We start from the raw sequence: 18,243 nt of genomic DNA, 5'->3' as shown, positions 1-18,243 counted from the left end.
AGACACCAAGTAATGATTAGAAAATCCACAAAAAAAAATCACAGTGAGTCATATTTCCAACTCAAATCAGAAAAAGAAGACAGAAAGAAATCTTCAGGTATTGAGGACAGGATTTAGCCAGCAGCAGTCAGCTTGTTCCCCTCCCAGATTCATTCTTCCATTCATATATTTATTTGGATTGGGGTTGGGGGGAAGGACTAAGTGAAAGAAGAGATTCTTGGCCTCGATTGCTACTGCTTAGCCTTAATCACAGAATGGGGTGAAATCTCAGCCAAACTGAGACCTGTTGAAGATCGTAGCTTAAAAAGGCCAAAGTCTCCCATTGCATCCAGGGCCATCTCCAGTTGTCCTGATCTATATCTGGCTACTGGACCCAGATGGCTCTGGAAGGGAAAGTGAGGCAGGTTACTTTGCACAGTCTCCCACACTTAAATCCAATTTACTTGTATGTCATGGCATCAGCTCACTGATGTCATACTTTTCTTGGGAAAGGAAGGACAAGCAACAACAACCAAACAGGGACAACCTACAATTAAGTTATTCAAATCTGAATTGGGTACAATGGCTCTGACCAAAAAAGAAACAACTAGATTTCAAACAATACCAGAATGTGTTAGGTACAGTGAAATCTTTCACCTGAACTGCTGCAGAGACCTATGAATACAATGCTTCATAAACAAAGAAAGCAGAAATCCAAAGCAGAAACAAACAGAATGAAGGACTAGACTCTTTCTTAGATAATGTCATCTCAAATCTTTCCAAAATAAATCTTTGCCAAGTAACTTAACTTTATTTCTCCCATTTTTCTCCTTCATAAAATGAGCTGGAGAAGGAAATTGCACACCACTTCAATATCTTTGCCAAGAAAACTCCAAATGGAGTCTCCAAAGAAACAAACAATAAGAAAAGTAGAAAGGCAGGACAGCAGTTGGAGAGTAGTAGAAGATAACGAATATGAATGAAGGAAGGCAGGATTATTGTCTCTTGGTGGAAAGATAAGCTCAGATAGTTTTTAGGCCCTTTTTCTTCAGACCTAGCTCAGCCTTGCAGCTTTCCCTCTTTTCCTCAATTTATTTCCTTTTCTAAACTAATTAGATCAGCGGGGTGAGGTATGCTAAGAGAGTCTTTATTCAAAGGAGGAAATTCTAAGAAAGGTCTTAGATGAAAGTTCAAAAGTCTACTTATGCCCTTAATTGGGTTGAGTAGAGATGGATAAGAGAAAGGAAATGAGTACTATAGGGATTAAAATTTTCCAGTGTCAATCATTCATACACATTTTACCTTTTCTTTTTTTTCTCTGAATTTAACTGCAATTATTCAATATCCAGCACATTATTCCTTTTAAAATTTGTTTTGGGTTTTTTTTGAAAGTTAAAGAGCTAAAAGGATATGAGAAAATGACTTCTGCCATCTTGGTGATCATATCATTGTCTCTCCAAAAAACTGTTTTAACAGTTCATTTTTTGTACCTTTTTGTTCTTTATATATTGAAACAAAACGATTAAATTCATATTAAATATTTTTTATTAAATGATGGACTTTATAATTATTAAAAAGGTAACTAGAACCCCAAACTATTAACTACTGATTCATATGCCTATTTTCATTTTTTAAAAAATTATGAGAATGATCTTTATACTTTTTGAGAGTCTTTGCTAAAACTATATAAAGGGAGTAGACAAGTTTCAATGAACTGTATTTCACAGCACATCCCAGATTTCTAAATGCTTGACTGACAGGTTCAGGGTACTTATACTTCTGCAGGGATTGTAACACTTCCCATCTAAAGAAGAAGAGAGGGAGAGACTATCTTTTCTCCTAAAGGAAACAGCCTCCACAAACAAAACAAAAAAAGTTTTACCTAACTAAAATTTAAAAATAAATTAGTCAGCAAATAATACCTACAGGGATATTACAAGGTTCAAACTTCTACTACAAGGAACAAAGGAAAAAAGATTGCATTTGATAAGGTCCTGGGTAGCCAGGTAGGTTTTGGTAAAGAAAGCCCAGAAGTACTGATAGGATTATAATACTCCCAGAGGTAAGCAGGGAGGAGCAACAGATTGGATCATCTCAATCTTAAATGGGCCCTTAGTTCTTAAAGTAGCCCTACATAGGATCCTCCCACTTCATAGCACTTTTTTCCTGGTTATAGCTAACCCTTTTTAGAGTTAGCCCACCAATCCATGATGAAATCCTCTTCCACCCTACCTCCCAGCCCTTTCTCTGTGAATATAGCCCACCAATCAATGGCATAATCCCATTTGATGACATCTTTCCCTTTAATGGGATCTTCCTTCTGGTTACTACTAGGGAATTTCTCTCACTCCTTGTTAATTGTTAAAACTCTTTGTAGATTTATTCCACTCTTAGCAGCATAATAAAATCTTTGTCCCTTGATTTGGAGGAGGTTTCAGTTTACAGATTCTTTTTTTTCCTGAGCAACTGGGGTTAAGTGACTTGTCCAGGGTCACACAACTAGGACATGTTAAGTGTTTGAGATCAAATTTGAACTCAGGTCCTCCTGATTTCAGGACTGGTGCTCTATTCACTGAGCCACCTAGTTGCTCCCAACTTACAAATTATTTTGAGATCTAAAGGCTAAAGATACTCTTTAGTCAAACTCCATATTCCTATCTACTTTTAGACCTACATAGAAAAAAGTTTCTTTGTAAGCTATTTGTGAATGACATTTTGTTAATGCACTGAGCCCAAGACTCCTAAATGATATGTATTTCCACTCAATTACTCAAATGGGAAAAAAAAAAAAAGATGCTTATTGTCTGGACTATCATATGTTGTATAATTGACCCATTATGACAGATGTTTTATTATTTAACAGGGTTTCTGCGCTTCCCCCAAACTGTGCCCTAAGTAATATGAGTTAATTTTTCCTAAAAGGTGATAAAGCTATCCTCAGGATCTGATTTGCTGAAAGGTTTTCTGGTATAGATGGTTTCATCCAAATATAGTCTGAACTCTTTTTGACTTATTGGATGTCTGAAGACTATATAAGTCACCATCTATCCTGCCCTACGGAGAAGATTTGTTTCCATAGGGAGACAAGTGAGGCTGAATGTATAGAAAGTGCCACTAAACCCTTATTATATCATGGTTAGGCATACTTCCTTTTGTTAAGGAAGTATAAGTATAAGTGACTTAGGAATGACTCTTTTCAATTCAGTAAGATGGTAAAGAAATGGCAAGGACTTGCCTGAACTCTCCCAAATTCTCCTTCAAGCAACTTAAAAACCATGAATTCTGGAGCAGCAGAATCCATGAAAGGACAGGGTGAAACAGTTTTCCAGCTGAAGACAACTTAGATGATGGGCAGGAAAGAAGTGTCTCAACAGGGTGAAAGCTGAGCATACTCCAGTGTAGCTAATATCCACAGAAACTAGCAGCAGACCATGGGAGAAATGAATCACTAAGCAGCAGCTTCTAGAGCTTTTAGTCCATAGTGCTCAGAAAGAGATTACAGGGTCCCTTTACTGGGTGCAGGACTCTGTATGTAGCCCATACACAGATCTAGGTTGCAGTCTTCAGTCACAGTTGGAGGACAAAGAGAAGCACTAACACACTAAAGTATGTAGCCACAGGATAGACAATGTTCTCCTGACCCTGTTCACTCTACTTTGCAACAGTTCTTGAAAAGTCATTCCAGATTTTTTTCAAATCATCTTGCTTGTTATTTCTTATAGTACAATAGTATTTCATCACAATCTTGTTCATCCATCCCCAGTTGAATACGCGTTCCCTCAACTTCTAATTGTTTGCCATAACAAAAAGAGCTGCTATAAGTATGTTTGTATATATGGATTCTCCTCCTCCCCCCCCCACTTTTTAAATCTGAGATAGTAGTGGTATTGCGAGATCAAGGAGATGTACAATTTTATAGCTCTTTAGGTATAGTTCCAAATTGCTCTACAGAATGGTTGCATTAGTTTACAATAATAACAACAATGCATAAGTGTCCTAATTTTCCCACATTCTCTCCAACACCTTAGCCAGCCTGATAGGTAAGAGATGGTACCTCAGAGGTGTTTTAATTAAGCAAAACACTTGAGGATGGACAAAAATGAAAGGAAAGGCAGAGTAGGATAAACAGGGGGAGAAAATAGAATAAAGGGACACAGTAATCACAACTTTGAAAAAAAACTTTATAGCTAGTTTCTCTAATAAAGGCCTCAATTCTCAAATATAGAGAACCGAATCAAATTTATAAGAATACAAATTATTCCCTAATTGTTAAATGGTCATAGAATATGAACAGTTTTAAATGAAATAATCAAAACTACCTAAAAATCACATGAAAAATGTTCTTAATCAAAATTGATTAGAGAAATTCAAGTACCATAGCATTGCTTTAATTTGCATTTCATTTCATTATCAAATAGGCAAATATGACAGAAAAAGAAAATGACAAATGTTGGAAGGGATATGGGAAAATTGAGACACTAATGTACTGTTGGTAGAATGTGAACTGATTCAACCATTTTGGATAGCAATTTGGAACAATGCCATAAGGCTATAAAGGTCATGCATATCATTTGACCCATTAATACTACTAGGTTTGAAGCCCAAAGAGATCAAAGAAAAGGGGAAGTACCTATATACTCTTTCTGTAGTCCTAAAAAATTGGAAATCAAGGGGATTCCCCATCAATTGGGGAATGGCTGACCAAGGTATGTGTATATGGTTGTGATGGAATACTATCGTGCTACAAGAAATGATAAGTAGGATGCTCTCAGAAAAGCCTTGAAAAACTTACATGATGCAAAGTGAAATGAGCAGAACCAGGTAAAAATGGTACAGAGTAACATCAATACTATGATGATCAACTGTGAATGACTTAGCTATTCTCAGCAATACAATGATCCAAGATAATTCCAGAGGATTTATGGTGAAAAATGTTATCCACTTTCAGAGAAAGAACTAATGCAGTCTAGATGCAAACTGAAGCATACTTTTAAAAAAAACTCTGTTTCTTTTTGCATGTGTTTCCTTTCACAACATGACTAATATGGAAATTTGTTTTGTATGACCTATATGAAGTTCATGTATAACCTATATGAAGTTGCTTACCATCTTAAGGAAGAGGGTAAAGGAAGGAGAGAAAAATTAGAACTCAAAAATGTTAAACATGAATATCAAAAATTGTTTTTAACATGTAATTGGAGAAAGAAAAAAATACTGAATAAAAACAGAAAGAAAAAACATTTTATCATAACGCAAGTAGCAATCCAGCTAAACTCATCCAATATTGCCCTGCAAAAAACTAAAATAACAGGTGAAATCTAGGTGTAAATTGGGGTAAACTGAGGGAAAAAAAAAAACATTTTTTTTCCAGCCCAACCAAAGGGTTTAGCAGGAGAGGTCTATGACATGGGAATAGAGAGCAGCCTCCAGGCTGCATATGGCAGCAACAACAGTGTAAGCACTGGAAATGGCTGCAACAGCAGTAGCAACTTCAGCTCTCAGCTCAGAGACAAGAAAGGAGCCAAATAACTAATCACAAAGTGATTACAAAGAACTTTTTGCTGGCACAGGATACAGATTATGGCACTGTTTAATAACTCTATAGCCCATATGCAGTTTTGGAAAGTTTAAGGAAAGACAGGAACACTTGCAGTTAGTCACAAAGAGGCAGGATCCTTTGTCCATGATTCCAAGGTAGAGAAGAGTGCTAGCTCTTCAATTGCAAGAAAACAAGGGCCCTTCCTGGGTAAACCAGAGTGCAGACCAGAAGAGCAGTGACTACACCTCTCCCTGGATCATATTACTTTGGAAGCACCAAAACTTGCAGATCCTGTAGCACAAAAAAGCCTGAGACTTGAAACAGTGCTTTTTCACCCCAAGGTCAGCAGAACCCAAATTTAACATAAAGTTCAAATTCAAGAAATAGGCTGAAAAAAGGAGCAAACCACAACAAAAAAAGTACTTAATAATAAAATGCTACTACAGCAGGAGGGAAAACACAGACACAAATTCAGAAGACAACAACAGGAAAACTACTAAAACAAAACTTCAAAGAAAAAATGTTAGACACAATTCTAACAAGAATGACCAAAAGAGTAAAAGAGAGAGAGAGAGAGATAAAGTGATAAGAGGAAAAATTGGGAAAAGAAATTAGAGTGATGCAAGAAAACTATGAAGAGAATTAACAGTTTAGTTGTTATTATTGTTGTTGCTTGTCCTTTATTCTCAAAAAGGACCACAACAGCAAGTTATGCCGTGACATGTAAGAAAATTGGATTTAAGTGAGAGAGAGCTATACAAGGTTACCTACTTCATTTTCCCCTCCAGAGTCATCTGGGTCCACTGGCCAGGTATAGATCAGGCCCTGGGTGCAATGGGAGAACTTGACCTTTTTAAGTGCATTATGATTGAGGTCTCACCATCACTAAGACTAAGTAGCAAGTGATGTAAAGAATCTTCTCTTTCGCCCAATAAAAAAAATTATCTCAATAAATAAATCTGGGAGGAAAAGACCCTTAGGGTTTCTGGCCAAACAAAAATGATTGCTATTTACAGTCAGTCAGGACCCAAACAATAACCAAATGAAGCTTGGCCTGCCAATACTAGTGACCAATCAATGAGAATCAGAGTGGTTTTGGTTTAAGGTAAAAGTCCTTAATAAAGAAATCCAGTCAGTAAATACCAAGCTGTCTTGGGAGAGTTTCAGAAATGTAAAAGAAAAAAAGAAAGCTTTTAATATTTCTGTATATGATATAGACAGAAGGGAAAGAAGAAAGGAGGGAATGGGGGGAGGGGAAGGAATGAAAGAAGGAAGGAAAGAGTGAAGGAATGAGAGATGAAGGAAAGGGAGAAGGGAGGGAAGAAAGAGAGAGAGGAAGAGGAGAGAGGAGGGACGGAAGGAAAAAAGAGAAGAAGGGAGGAAAAAGCAAGGAAGGAAGAAGGAATTTAGTTTTCCAACTGACCAATTCTAGTAAGGAATAAAAATACACTAAATAAAATAACACTTTAGAAAAGGAGAATTGGCTTAATTATAAAAGAAGCACACACACACACACACACACACACACACACACACACACACACACACACAAAATCACTAAAGAAAAGAACACCTTAAAAAGAAGTTCTGCTTAAAAAGCAGAACTGACCAAAAATAGGGGAAGAAATTCTTTAAAAATTGGACTTGGGCAACTGAAAGCTAATGACCCCAAGCAATACCAAGAAACAATTAAAACCAAGTCAAAAGAATGACAAAAAAAAAAAAAAAAAAAAAAAAGGAAAAAATGTGAAATATCCATTAGAAAAGATAGCATTTTAGAATTTCTCTCAGAATTAGAGAATTAAGAGAGAGAATTAAGCATTATTGGACAATGCAATACTATTGTGCTATAAAAAATGATGAGCAGGATGCTCTCAGAAAAACCTGGAAAAATTTCTATGAGTTCATGCAAAGTAATATATACAAGAATATTGTGAGAAGATCAGTCCATGAATGATTTTGCTATTTTCAGCAGTGCAATGATCCAAATCAACTCTGAGGGACTTATGATGAAAAATGCTATCCATCCCCAGAGAAGGAACTGATTGTGTCTGAATACAGATTGAAGTATACTTTTTAGTTTTATTTTTCTTAAAGTTTTTTTTTTTTTTTTGCAGGTCTCAAAAAAAGTCACAACATGACTTTTATGGAAATGTATTATATGATTTCATATACACCTGAAAATAGCAAAATCATTCTGAAGGTGAAAAAGGAAAAAAAGTAGCTAATCTGGAACTCAGATTTAAAAACAAACATTATTTTACATGTAACTGAAAGAAAATATTAAACAATGAAAAAAATAGGAATTTAGACACAATAGGGTATACCAATAAAAAACATTTTTAATAAAAGAATTACTGAACTGACAGCCATGATAAAAACAAAAAAAGATCCTAGACATCTTATTTAAAGAAATTATAAAGTAAAACCGCCCCAATGAGAACCAGAGAATCTACTAATCATCCCCTGAAAGGACTTCAAAATGAAAACTCCCAGGAACAAATTAGAAACAAATTTCAGAACTCCAAGGTCAATGAGAAAATATCTCAAGCAACCAGAAAGAAACAATTAAATACCATGAAGTCACAGTCAAGATTACACAAGATTTAGCAGCTTCCACATTAAGGAAAAGGAAGCCTCAGACCATGATATTCCGGAAGGCAAAAAAGAATTACAACCAAGAATGACTTATCCAGCAAGAAAAGAATATGATCCTTTGTGGGGAGAAGGGATAGTTAATGAATCAGAAGTCTTTAAAACATTATTGATGAAAAACAAAAACAAAAACAAAAAACAAACAGCTGAATAGAAAATCTGACATTCAAACACAAAACTCACAAGGAGGACAAAAAGTTAAACATGAAAGCAAAAATATAAGGAACTCAATAAATTTAAATTGTTTACATTCAGATGGGGAAATAATACATATAACTCCTAAGAACCTTATCATTGTTAAGAAGGAGTCTATATAGACAGAAGGCAAGATTATGTTGAGATGATTTCAAAAAAAATGAAAGAGTGAGAAAGAGAGATCCACTGGGAGAAAGGAAGAGGAAAGTAAGGATGGAGAAAACTATATGGTGTAGCGCCGGGGGCACTCAAACTAAGGCCGTGAGACAGATGTGACATCTGAGGATGATTATTCCCCCTCACCCAGGGCTATGAAGTTTCTTTATTTAAAGGCCCACAAAACAAAGTTTTTGTTTTTACTATAGTCTGGCCCTTCAACAGTTTGAGGACAGTGAACTGGCCCCCTATTTTAAAAGTTTGAGAACCCCTGGTGTAGTGGATAGAGCACCAGCCCTGAAGTCAGGAGGACCTGAGTTCAAATCTAATTTCAGACACTTAACATTTTCTAGCTGTGTGACCCTGGGCAAATCACTTAACTTTAATTGCCCCAGTCTTCCCTTCCCCCCCCCCCCAAAAAAAAAGAGGCATATAAGAAAGAGATTTTACAGTGGAGAGGAAAATGGGATACTTGAACTTCACTCTCATCAGAATCAAATAGACTTATGCCAAGTGAAATGAGTAGAATCAAGAGAACATTGTACATAACAACAAGATCATGTGATGATCAACTCTGATGAATGTGGCCCTTTTCAACAACTAGTTGATTCAGGCCAATTCTAATCAAATTGTATTGGAGATAGCCAATCTGCATTCAGGAAAGAGGACTGGGGATCACAACATAGCATTTTCACCTTATTTGTTGCTTGCTTTTTTCCACTTTCTAATTTTTTTCCTTTGTGATCTGACTTTCCTTGTGCAGCATGATAAATGTGAAAAAATATATATAGTAGAATTGCACATATTTAACCTGTATTGGATTACTTGCTATCTAGGGGAAGGGGGGTGAGAAGGAAGGGAGAAAAATTTGAAACACATGATTTTCTAAGTGTAAATGTTGAAAACTATCTTTAAACATATTTTGAAAATAAAAAGTTATGTTGAAAAAAAAAGAGTTCAAAGACAGAAGAATACACACACACACACACACACACACACATTCAGTTGGGTTTAGAAATCTATACTACAATGGAGAGATAAGGGGAAGAGAATAAAAGAAAGGGGAGTTTTGATAAAAGAGAAGATGAAGAGAAGGTAGGCAGTGGTCAGAAGTAAAACAGACTTTTGAGGAAGTATAGGGTTGATGGAGAAAGAAAGAGAAGGATAAGCAAGAAAATGGAATGGAGGGAAATATACATGTGATATTTACCCTAAACAGAAGTAGATAGCAGAATGGATTAGAAACAGGAATCCAATAATGTTATTTATGGGAGACATATTTGAAACCAAAAGACATATATACATAGAGTTAAAAATAAAAGGCTGGATCAGAATCTATTATGCGTTAGGTACAGCAAAAAAGGCAAAGGTAGCAATCATGTTCTCAGACAAAGCAAAAGCAAAAATAGATCTGATTAAGAGAGATAATCAGAGAAACTACATTTTGCCAAAAAATATCACAGATAATGAAGTAACATCAAAAAATTTACATCATATTTCTCTGATAAGTCTCTTTTTAAAAAATACATAAGAAGCTGAATCAAATTTATAAAAAAGAGCCATTTTCCAATTGATAAATGCTCAAGGAATAGGAAAGGCAGTTTTTCGAAGAAAAAACAGTTCTCTATAATTATATGAAAAAAATACTTTAATCACTACTGATTAGAGAAATACAAATTAAAATTGTTCTGAGGTACTACCTCACATCTATTAGATTGGATAACATGATAGAAAAGCAAAATGACAACTATTGGAAGTGACATAGAAAAATTGGGATAGTAATTACATAGTTGTTGGAGTTATAAACTGATCCAAACATGCTGGAGAACAATTTCAAATGTGCCCAAAAAACTATCAAATGCCCATTCTTTGATTTTATAATACAACAATTATGTCTGTATCCCAAAGAGATTAAAAAAAAAAAGAAAAGGACTTATATATACAAATATATTTACAGTAGTTCTTTTAGTAGTAGTAAGGAATTAAAAATTGAGTTAGAAACAAGTTGTGGTGTATGAATGTAATGGAATACTGCTGTTCTATAAGAAATGATTAGCAGACAGATTTCAGAAAAACCAGGAAAACCTGGAACTGATATTGAGTGAAGTAAGCAGAACCCAAGAAAACATTGTACAAAGCAATAGCTGGATTGTGCAATGATCAACTATGATTGACTGGGCTCTTTTCATCAGTTCAGTGATTCAAGGCAATCTCAATAAATTTTGGAAGGAAAATACCATCCTCATCCAAAGAGAGAACTATGGAAACTAAGTGTAGATCAACACATACTATTTTCACCTTTTTTTCTTTATGATTTCCCCCTTTGTTCTGATTTTTCTCTTCCGACATGATTCATATGGAAATGTGTTAAAATGAATGTACATGTATAACCAAAAAAAAAATTGTTTAACTGTAACTGGAGAAAATAAAGAATAAATTATTATACATACTAAAATAATAAATTATTTAAAAGGATAAATAAAAATAGTAAAAGAAAAACCTGCCAAAAGAAAGACAATGACAGAAACTCTGGCCTCCAGATCTAGTACCTTAGTTCAGGCCTCTCTGAATAAATATGACAATACTAAAGGAAAATTATTCAACATTTTATGAGCAGAAATCCCTGTGGAATTTGAGAGAAACATGGAACCACAAGATGCTGTTTCTGATTCAAAAGAAAAATTAGAATTATAAGAACAGAATTTGTGGCTACACAATTTAAAAAAAAAGTAATGAACAGAATAGAAAAACTGGAATCTGCATTGGCAAATCTTACCATGGAAACAAAACAGAAAAGGAAAAAATAATAGCATTAAAAGAAAATCTCACTATGTAAGCAAAACAGACTGATCTCTAAGATAAGATGCATAGAAGCAACTCAAGCAGCATAGCTCTCCCGAAGAATGCAGCAGGACAAAAAATCTTTAGACTATAAGGCAATAACTACAAAAAGAGAATTGCCCATAACTTTTGAAAGAATTCACAGATACCAAAGCTGCAAACTCTAAGACATGCTACAATTTCTTTTCAGTTGTTTTTCAATAATGTCTGACTCTTTGTGACCTCATTTTCTTGACAAAGATAGTTGGAGTCATTTGGCATTTCCTTTTCTAGCTCCTTTTACATATGAGGAACTGAGGCAAATAGGGTCACACAAGTAGGAAGTGTCTGAGGCCATATTTGAATTCAGGAAGATGAATCTTCCTGATTTCAAGTCCAGCACTCAAATCAGAAACAACTTTTGCAAGCAAATACAAAACAAAGTACATTAAAATAATCTGACTATTCTGCACTTACTAAAAAATTCAGGATGGAATGGAATGATGTGTTCTGAAGAGCAATGGAGCTCAGGATGCAATCCAGGAAAATCTAAGTTTAACCATACTTGGAAAAATAAATGGGTATTCAATAATAAAAAGGCATTTGAAATGATTTTAGAAAGAAAGCCAAAATTGAAGATATTATTCAGGTCTCAACAACCCCAAACAACAGAATTACAGGTGGAATGAATAAAAGCAGAAGGCAAGAACAGCAAGAGTAACAGAAAGACAAGTAAGAAATTTAAAAAAAAAAAAAAAACTGTATACAAGTAGGAATAAAGGTGAAAAGTTATGAGACAGACAAGAGACATTATGAAAAGAAAATGGTAACATCTGCCTACAAATAAATCAATGTTTGGGTTGGGGGGGTGGATTGGTGGGACTGCATTATAAAATGGGAAAAATAGAGAAGAGTGTGTAATATGAAATGGAATCAAATTAAGGGATAACAATGAAGGTTCTCAGAAAAAAAAGGAGCCTATAAGGAGTAGGGAAGAAAGAAGGGGGAAAGGTTGAACATGTAAAAATATTGGTAGTAGCAGGAGGTTCAACCGGATAAATCATACTACTGATGAAGGGAGATGGCTGTGAAGAGAGATAAGGATTTCACAGAAGGTGTTATTGCCAATAAAGTATTTTTCTTTTTTTATTTTAATATTCAGTTGCAGAAGACAGGCCATTTGGATGGTAGAGATAATAAATGCTTGCATAAACAAAAAATTAAAGTGGTGAAATTGTCCTTAAGACTAAATTGACAGAAAGAAAGGAAAGAAAGGAAGGAAAGAAGGAAAGAAGGAAGGAAGGAAGGAAGGAAGGAGGGAGGGAGGGAAGGAAGGAGGGAAAGAGGGAGGAGGGAAGGAATGGAGGAAGGGAAGAAGAAAAGGAGGGAAGGAGGGAAGAAGGGAGGGAGGGAAGAAGAAGGAAAGGGAGAAAGAGAAAAAGAAGAAAGAGAGAAAGAAAGGAAAAAGACTAAATTGTCTCAAGGTATTTACAGTAAACTATCTAGACATAGCTTTCTGGTCATCTTAGTACAAAAATGACAGGGCACAAGAAACTCAAGTTGCTCCCTAAGGCTTGACTACCACAGAAACCCAGAGACAAATTCACATCATTGAACTAAATCAAAACTGTATCTTCATTGAATAAACTTTCCTTCTTCTGAATGTCCTTCTACTACTATTGCTAAGTAAGCCTACCTTTAGTTGTCTTCATATCATTCTAATCTCAAATTTATAGTAATAATAATAATAATAATAGCTAAAATTCATACAGGACTTACGATGTAATTATTATCTTATTTGATCCTTACAACAACCCTGGGAATAGGTACTATTATTTATCACCATTTTACAAATGAGGAAACTAAGGCAAATAGAGCATAAGTGACTTGACCAGCTTTTAAATGTCTGAGGCTACATTTGAACTCGGGTCTTTCTGGCTCCAGGCCTGTCACCAAACTGCCCTCGGTCAGGCCTGGTCTATTGGACTGTGTGACTGTAAGCAAGCCACTTAAACTCTCTGAACTGCAGGTTTTTTGATTTTTTTTCTCTTTCTCTTATCTTTTTTTTTTTTTTTTGGGGGGGGGGGGGGGGGTCAGTCTCTGGAGAATTCTGGAAATGTTAAATGTCTGAGATTTAAACTCGGGTCCTCCTGACTCCAGGGCCAGTGCTCTATTCACTGCAGTATCTAGCTTGGGCCTCAATTTTCTTGTCTAAAAAGTAAGGGAATCAGAATAGGTGGCTTCTGAGGTCTCTTCCAATTCTCATTTATGATCCTGTCTAATGAAATTTAATTTTTTCTTTATCAATTTAAAGCTTATAAAGTTCTTTCTCTCTAATAACATTGTATGTTCATCATTTTACATTAATCAACCTGTCAGAGATGTTAAGATCATACAATTAGTAAATGTTTGGTTCATCAACTCATAGTCCAGTACTTTTTCAAAAATGTGAAGGTAATTTCACCAAGAAGTCAAACAGTAATTTGGCTTTTAAAGCCCTTCACATCTGATCTTTCCAGTTTTCTTACACTTCACTCTCCTGCACACAATCTATGATAATTATACTGACTTCGAGAAGGAGGGAGATAGAAGAGAGATACTGAATCTTGGTTATATACTTTCTAGCATGTGGTTTCCCAGGTGTCTCAGAATTCTCCAGAGACTGACCAATGTTATCAAAGTAATAGGAAGAACAGCCAGTCCTTGGAGGAGGATGCTGATGTGGAAATATGAAATTTTTACAATTTGACCTAAAATTAGTCTGGACAATTGCTAATATACTAAAAATCATATCTCTGTTACCTTCAACCTATACACAAAAGTTTGCCTACTCCTGTTCTATGTTACTAGAAATGAAACTAGGCAAAACTATGAATGATGGCTCAATATGTCAAGCAAAAGGGCTCGACACATCATATAGCTCTGATTTGATTTAAAACTAAAGTATCAGGAACTTGTGCTGTCCTTCAAGAAATTAAAATTAGTGTTCCTACATAGTAATTTACATTTTTAAAGCATTCTAAGCTTTTTCTTCCTAAAAACTCTATAAGAGAAACAGTGCAAATATTTTTACTCCTATTTTTCCTGTAAGGAATTTGAGGCTCAGTGAGGTACAATTTGACTCTTTCCAAATGCCAAAGGAAAGTTCAGATATTTATAGGTGTAAAAATTTCTCATTTTTTAAATCTAGAAATAGCAATGGAAAAAATAAAATAACTTTTGGAAGAGGTGATGTAGAGTTACAGAAATATATCAGTGTTCTTAGACATGGCCAATATGTTGACTTGTTTTGCTAGATATCTACATATTATATATAATAGGAAGAAAATAAAGGTGAGTTAACAATAAAAACATGTTTTAAAATGCACAGAAGGAAAATAATGCAGATAGAGCCATACATGAAGCTACTTTGTTACGATCTTGTTACTACTTTGTTTCTAATTTTTAACTTCTATTTTTAAAAAATGTAACAGAAATTCAGTTTTTTGTACTTTTCTAATGTTTACATCTTGTACTTTTTGAAAACTGTTAGGTTCACAGAAAAAAATTTTTTAAACAAAAAAATAGGTAATGTCCAACTCTGGTTAAATCCAAAGCTTGACTGGTCAGCTGACAGAACTTAGCATAAATGAAAACTCCACACAATTCCCCCTCCCTCAAAAAGAAAGATGGAGCATGGGAAACGCTTCATTGTTATGGGTATCCAGATATCACCAAATCTTTGAGACTTAAATAGTAATCTAATTTAGCTCTTACCATTATCTGTTGACTAGATATACAAAACATATGCTTAAAGGTGCCATAGTGACAGTCAGGAAGTTTTGAAAACAAGGATAAAGGAAGCAAGGAAAAGTTTATATTTTTGAAAATCAGATATTTACTATATCACATAAAAACTTTACATGACTAAAAGCTGCAATTTATGAACCTAATATAATGCAAATAATCAATTTGCACTTATCAATCTATCAAATTAGTAAAAAGGGAGGACAGTTACAGCTATTAAAGTCAGCCAATAAATTGATTTCACCTACTATCTAATATTGACCTGGAGTTGGAAACCTTTTCTGAACACAAAAATAAACAAATCCAAAACATATTCCAAATATCCTTTTAGAAAGATCCATAAAAAAAAAAAAATACAGCCTCAAGACACTTATGAAGGTTATCATAAAGGGATATGCAATAGTCTTTCATTTTACTACTATTCACTTCTACTAACTCCCTCAACCCAAACCAGATACCCCTTTTTTGTTTCTCCCTCTTTTAAAGCATTTTCTTTCATTATTTTATACAAGGAGCTTCTGAAACTTCAGTCTTTCCACAAACCTAAACCTCACTTCTATTGAATATTTCTATTTTATACTGGAGCTTTCTAATGGATGAGGATGAGTTGGTTAGGGAAGGGGGAGAATTGTGGGGGGAATAGAAGGAGATTGCTTCATTTTAAATGGTACTCAGGGCCATTAAATAAGTCTATATGCTCTGTCCAGCACCCAGCAATGCTAATATCTCATAGTGGTGGATACACAGGGAGTTACTCACCCCTTTATGTTTAGCTTCTTCATTCAAAGCTGTTACCCAAGCCACTTGCCACTGTCTCCTCCAGCTGTTTAGGGATAGTACCCATTTCAGCAAGAACCCCAAGTCATCCTTCTGTATTGTCTGGAAGGAGTCTGCTGACATTCTGCAGGGACTAGATCCAACAATGACCAAGGCATATTGCACCAAATACACGCTTACAGTCACCAAAGCAGCGATGAACAGAGTGACCATAGTTAGCCACTGGATCTCATCAATCCAATAACCTAGACAAACCATGTCAATTAGTCTCATTCCAAATTCTCTCAAAAATCACTGCTCATCTAGGCTGGTGGTAAATTCAGAGGTTCCACAAAAGGCTCGCTTCTCATTTAAGAATGGTTGGTTCAAGACATTTCCATCCAATGTGGGAATATCTGTCTCGAAGTTAAGTTTCTGATTCTGCAAAGGAGATGAAGAAAAGATGGATAAAGGAAAAAAGGAAGGAAGAGGGAGAGAAGAGAATGAATTAACAAGTTATTTGAAGGAAGTTTTAGTCATATAAAACACTTTTCAAAGGTTCTCCAGTCAATCCAGTTTATCAATTAGAACTAATGTAATTTCAGTTTCGTAAAGGAATGGATTGTAGCAAAGTGAGATACCTCCTGAGTGAAGGTAAGCTTCTTACTACTACAGAAGAAATCTACAAAGGTCACAAACAATAGCCAAGGTAAACAAGAAATGAACACACCTATAAACGAGTACTCTCAAGCCATTACTCAAGCCTAGCATTTAAAAAAAAAGAAAGAAAGAAAGAAAAAAGAAAAATAAGAAAATTTTCGAGTCCTCTCTTCAGCAAAAACAGAACAAACAACTGGTGCAAATGCTGGCGGAAGACTGTCTTGCTGCTTCCCCTCTCAACCAGAGCCGCGGGAAAATGGGTCAACTCCAGCAATAATAGATATTCCCTCTCTATTCTTCCCACTTCTACAGTTTCACAGTCACGGTGCACAGACCTTTTTCTGCAGCCTGTCCCAAACCTAGCCAGGCGGCAATTAAGGTGCGTCGGGCAAAAGGTCCCTAATAGGGAGGAAGACAAAAAAGGAGAGCAATACCTCCAGAGAAAAACGAGGAGGCGGGGCATGGCTTAGACAAGCCTCACCCACACGCTCCAGCCCTGGGGAAATGGCCGGGCGCCAGAAACTGGAAAAAAGTCCATCCGCTTCCAAAGCTCTACATTGGCTTTCACCAATGACAACCCGGGAGCCAGGTCTGGGCGTCCTGCAAACAGTCAGCTCTACGATTTGGGTCCAAGGCGCCCACCAGTGGAGAAGAAAGGAAAGAATGCACAATCACATTGTCTTCCTTCTTCCCTGACTCACTCCCGGGCTACAGCGGTTCAAATGCTCCTCAATTCTTCCTGGTTTGTATACATAAAAAATAAAAGGTTGTATCTTTAGCCCTAGCGATTTGGAAGCGCCCAGGAAAATGACGTATCCTCCTTTACTCCGCCCCCCATTTCCCCTAACACACGAAGGGTTCTCTCTGTTCTCCCTGCAACTTTTTGCTGAGGTAGGGAGAGGTGTCATCAGGACGTCACTAATACTAAAGTCGCATCAGCCCAAATAAACATCTGCTGCTCAAGTATCTCCCACTATTTCTTTTGCAGGTGTCTTAGGCTATTGACATTGGGAAGAAGGAGAGACCGGTGGTGTTTCCTTTTTTTTTTTTTTAAATAGATAACTATTCAAGATTCCATCAAGACACTGACTTTCCAACAAAGGGAACTATTCTGTGAATTTATTATTATTTTTTTAAGTAAATTTCACACTTCAGGGGTGCTTTCTAGGCTATGTGTCAAGCAGCAAACGAGTGTCTCTTAAGAAAGTACTTAGGAAATTAAAAGTAAGTGAATTTCTGTGAGGTTAGTATTTTTGCCTTGTGTGGGAATTAAAGTTGATGTAACCCCTTAAACGCAGTAGGTTTATTTTTTATTATTATTGTTATTTGTTTTTAAAGAGGATGGGAGGGTAGGACAGAGTTTAGGTCTGGTAGTAGAACAATTCATCAGCATTATAATTGTATGACCAGGAGACTAAGACAGAAGAGAGGAATTAAGGCAGGAGAGAGATTGCCAACCACCCCAGTGATACTGAGATGACAGGGAAGACAGGATCATACAGGGTCAACCTATCCAAAGAGCTGGAAAGATTTCCACAAACCCAAAATCTAAATCTGTGAAGTGAAAACTAGAAATATGAGTAAACAGAAGGAAAAATCAGAAAATAATGTAGAAATTCTCTGGATTAAGAGATGCTGAAGAAAAAAATACACAAATTCACAATAATTTAAAAAGCTTCAGAAGAAAAATAAATCTT

At 35.7% G+C, this 18,243-nt stretch overlaps 1 protein-coding gene across 4 annotated transcripts in view; it reads right to left on the bottom strand.

The window, feature by feature from the left end:
* Positions 1-17,388, bottom strand: part of C2CD2 (C2 calcium dependent domain containing 2) — a 101,385-nt gene extending 83,997 nt beyond the window's left edge. For 2 of the 4 annotated variants that reach the window (XM_003763345.4, XM_031959185.1), the window contains exons 1-2: positions 16,617-16,974; positions 15,890-16,327 (exon numbers count right to left, since the gene is read on the bottom strand). In XM_003763345.4, the coding sequence (XP_003763393.2) occupies positions 15,890-16,180 (291 nt within the window). In that variant the 5' untranslated portion in view covers positions 16,181-16,327; positions 16,617-16,974. The other 2 variants (XM_023498840.2, XM_023498839.2) reach the window with 2 other exon arrangements.
* Positions 17,389-18,243: the final 855 nt, after the last annotated feature.

The sequence above is a fragment of the Sarcophilus harrisii genome, chromosome 3 (assembly GCF_902635505.1).
Source record: "Sarcophilus harrisii chromosome 3, mSarHar1.11, whole genome shotgun sequence".
Classification (NCBI taxonomy): domain Eukaryota; kingdom Metazoa; phylum Chordata; class Mammalia; order Dasyuromorphia; family Dasyuridae; genus Sarcophilus; species Sarcophilus harrisii.
This window is presented reverse-complemented; position numbering and strand designations above follow the sequence as displayed.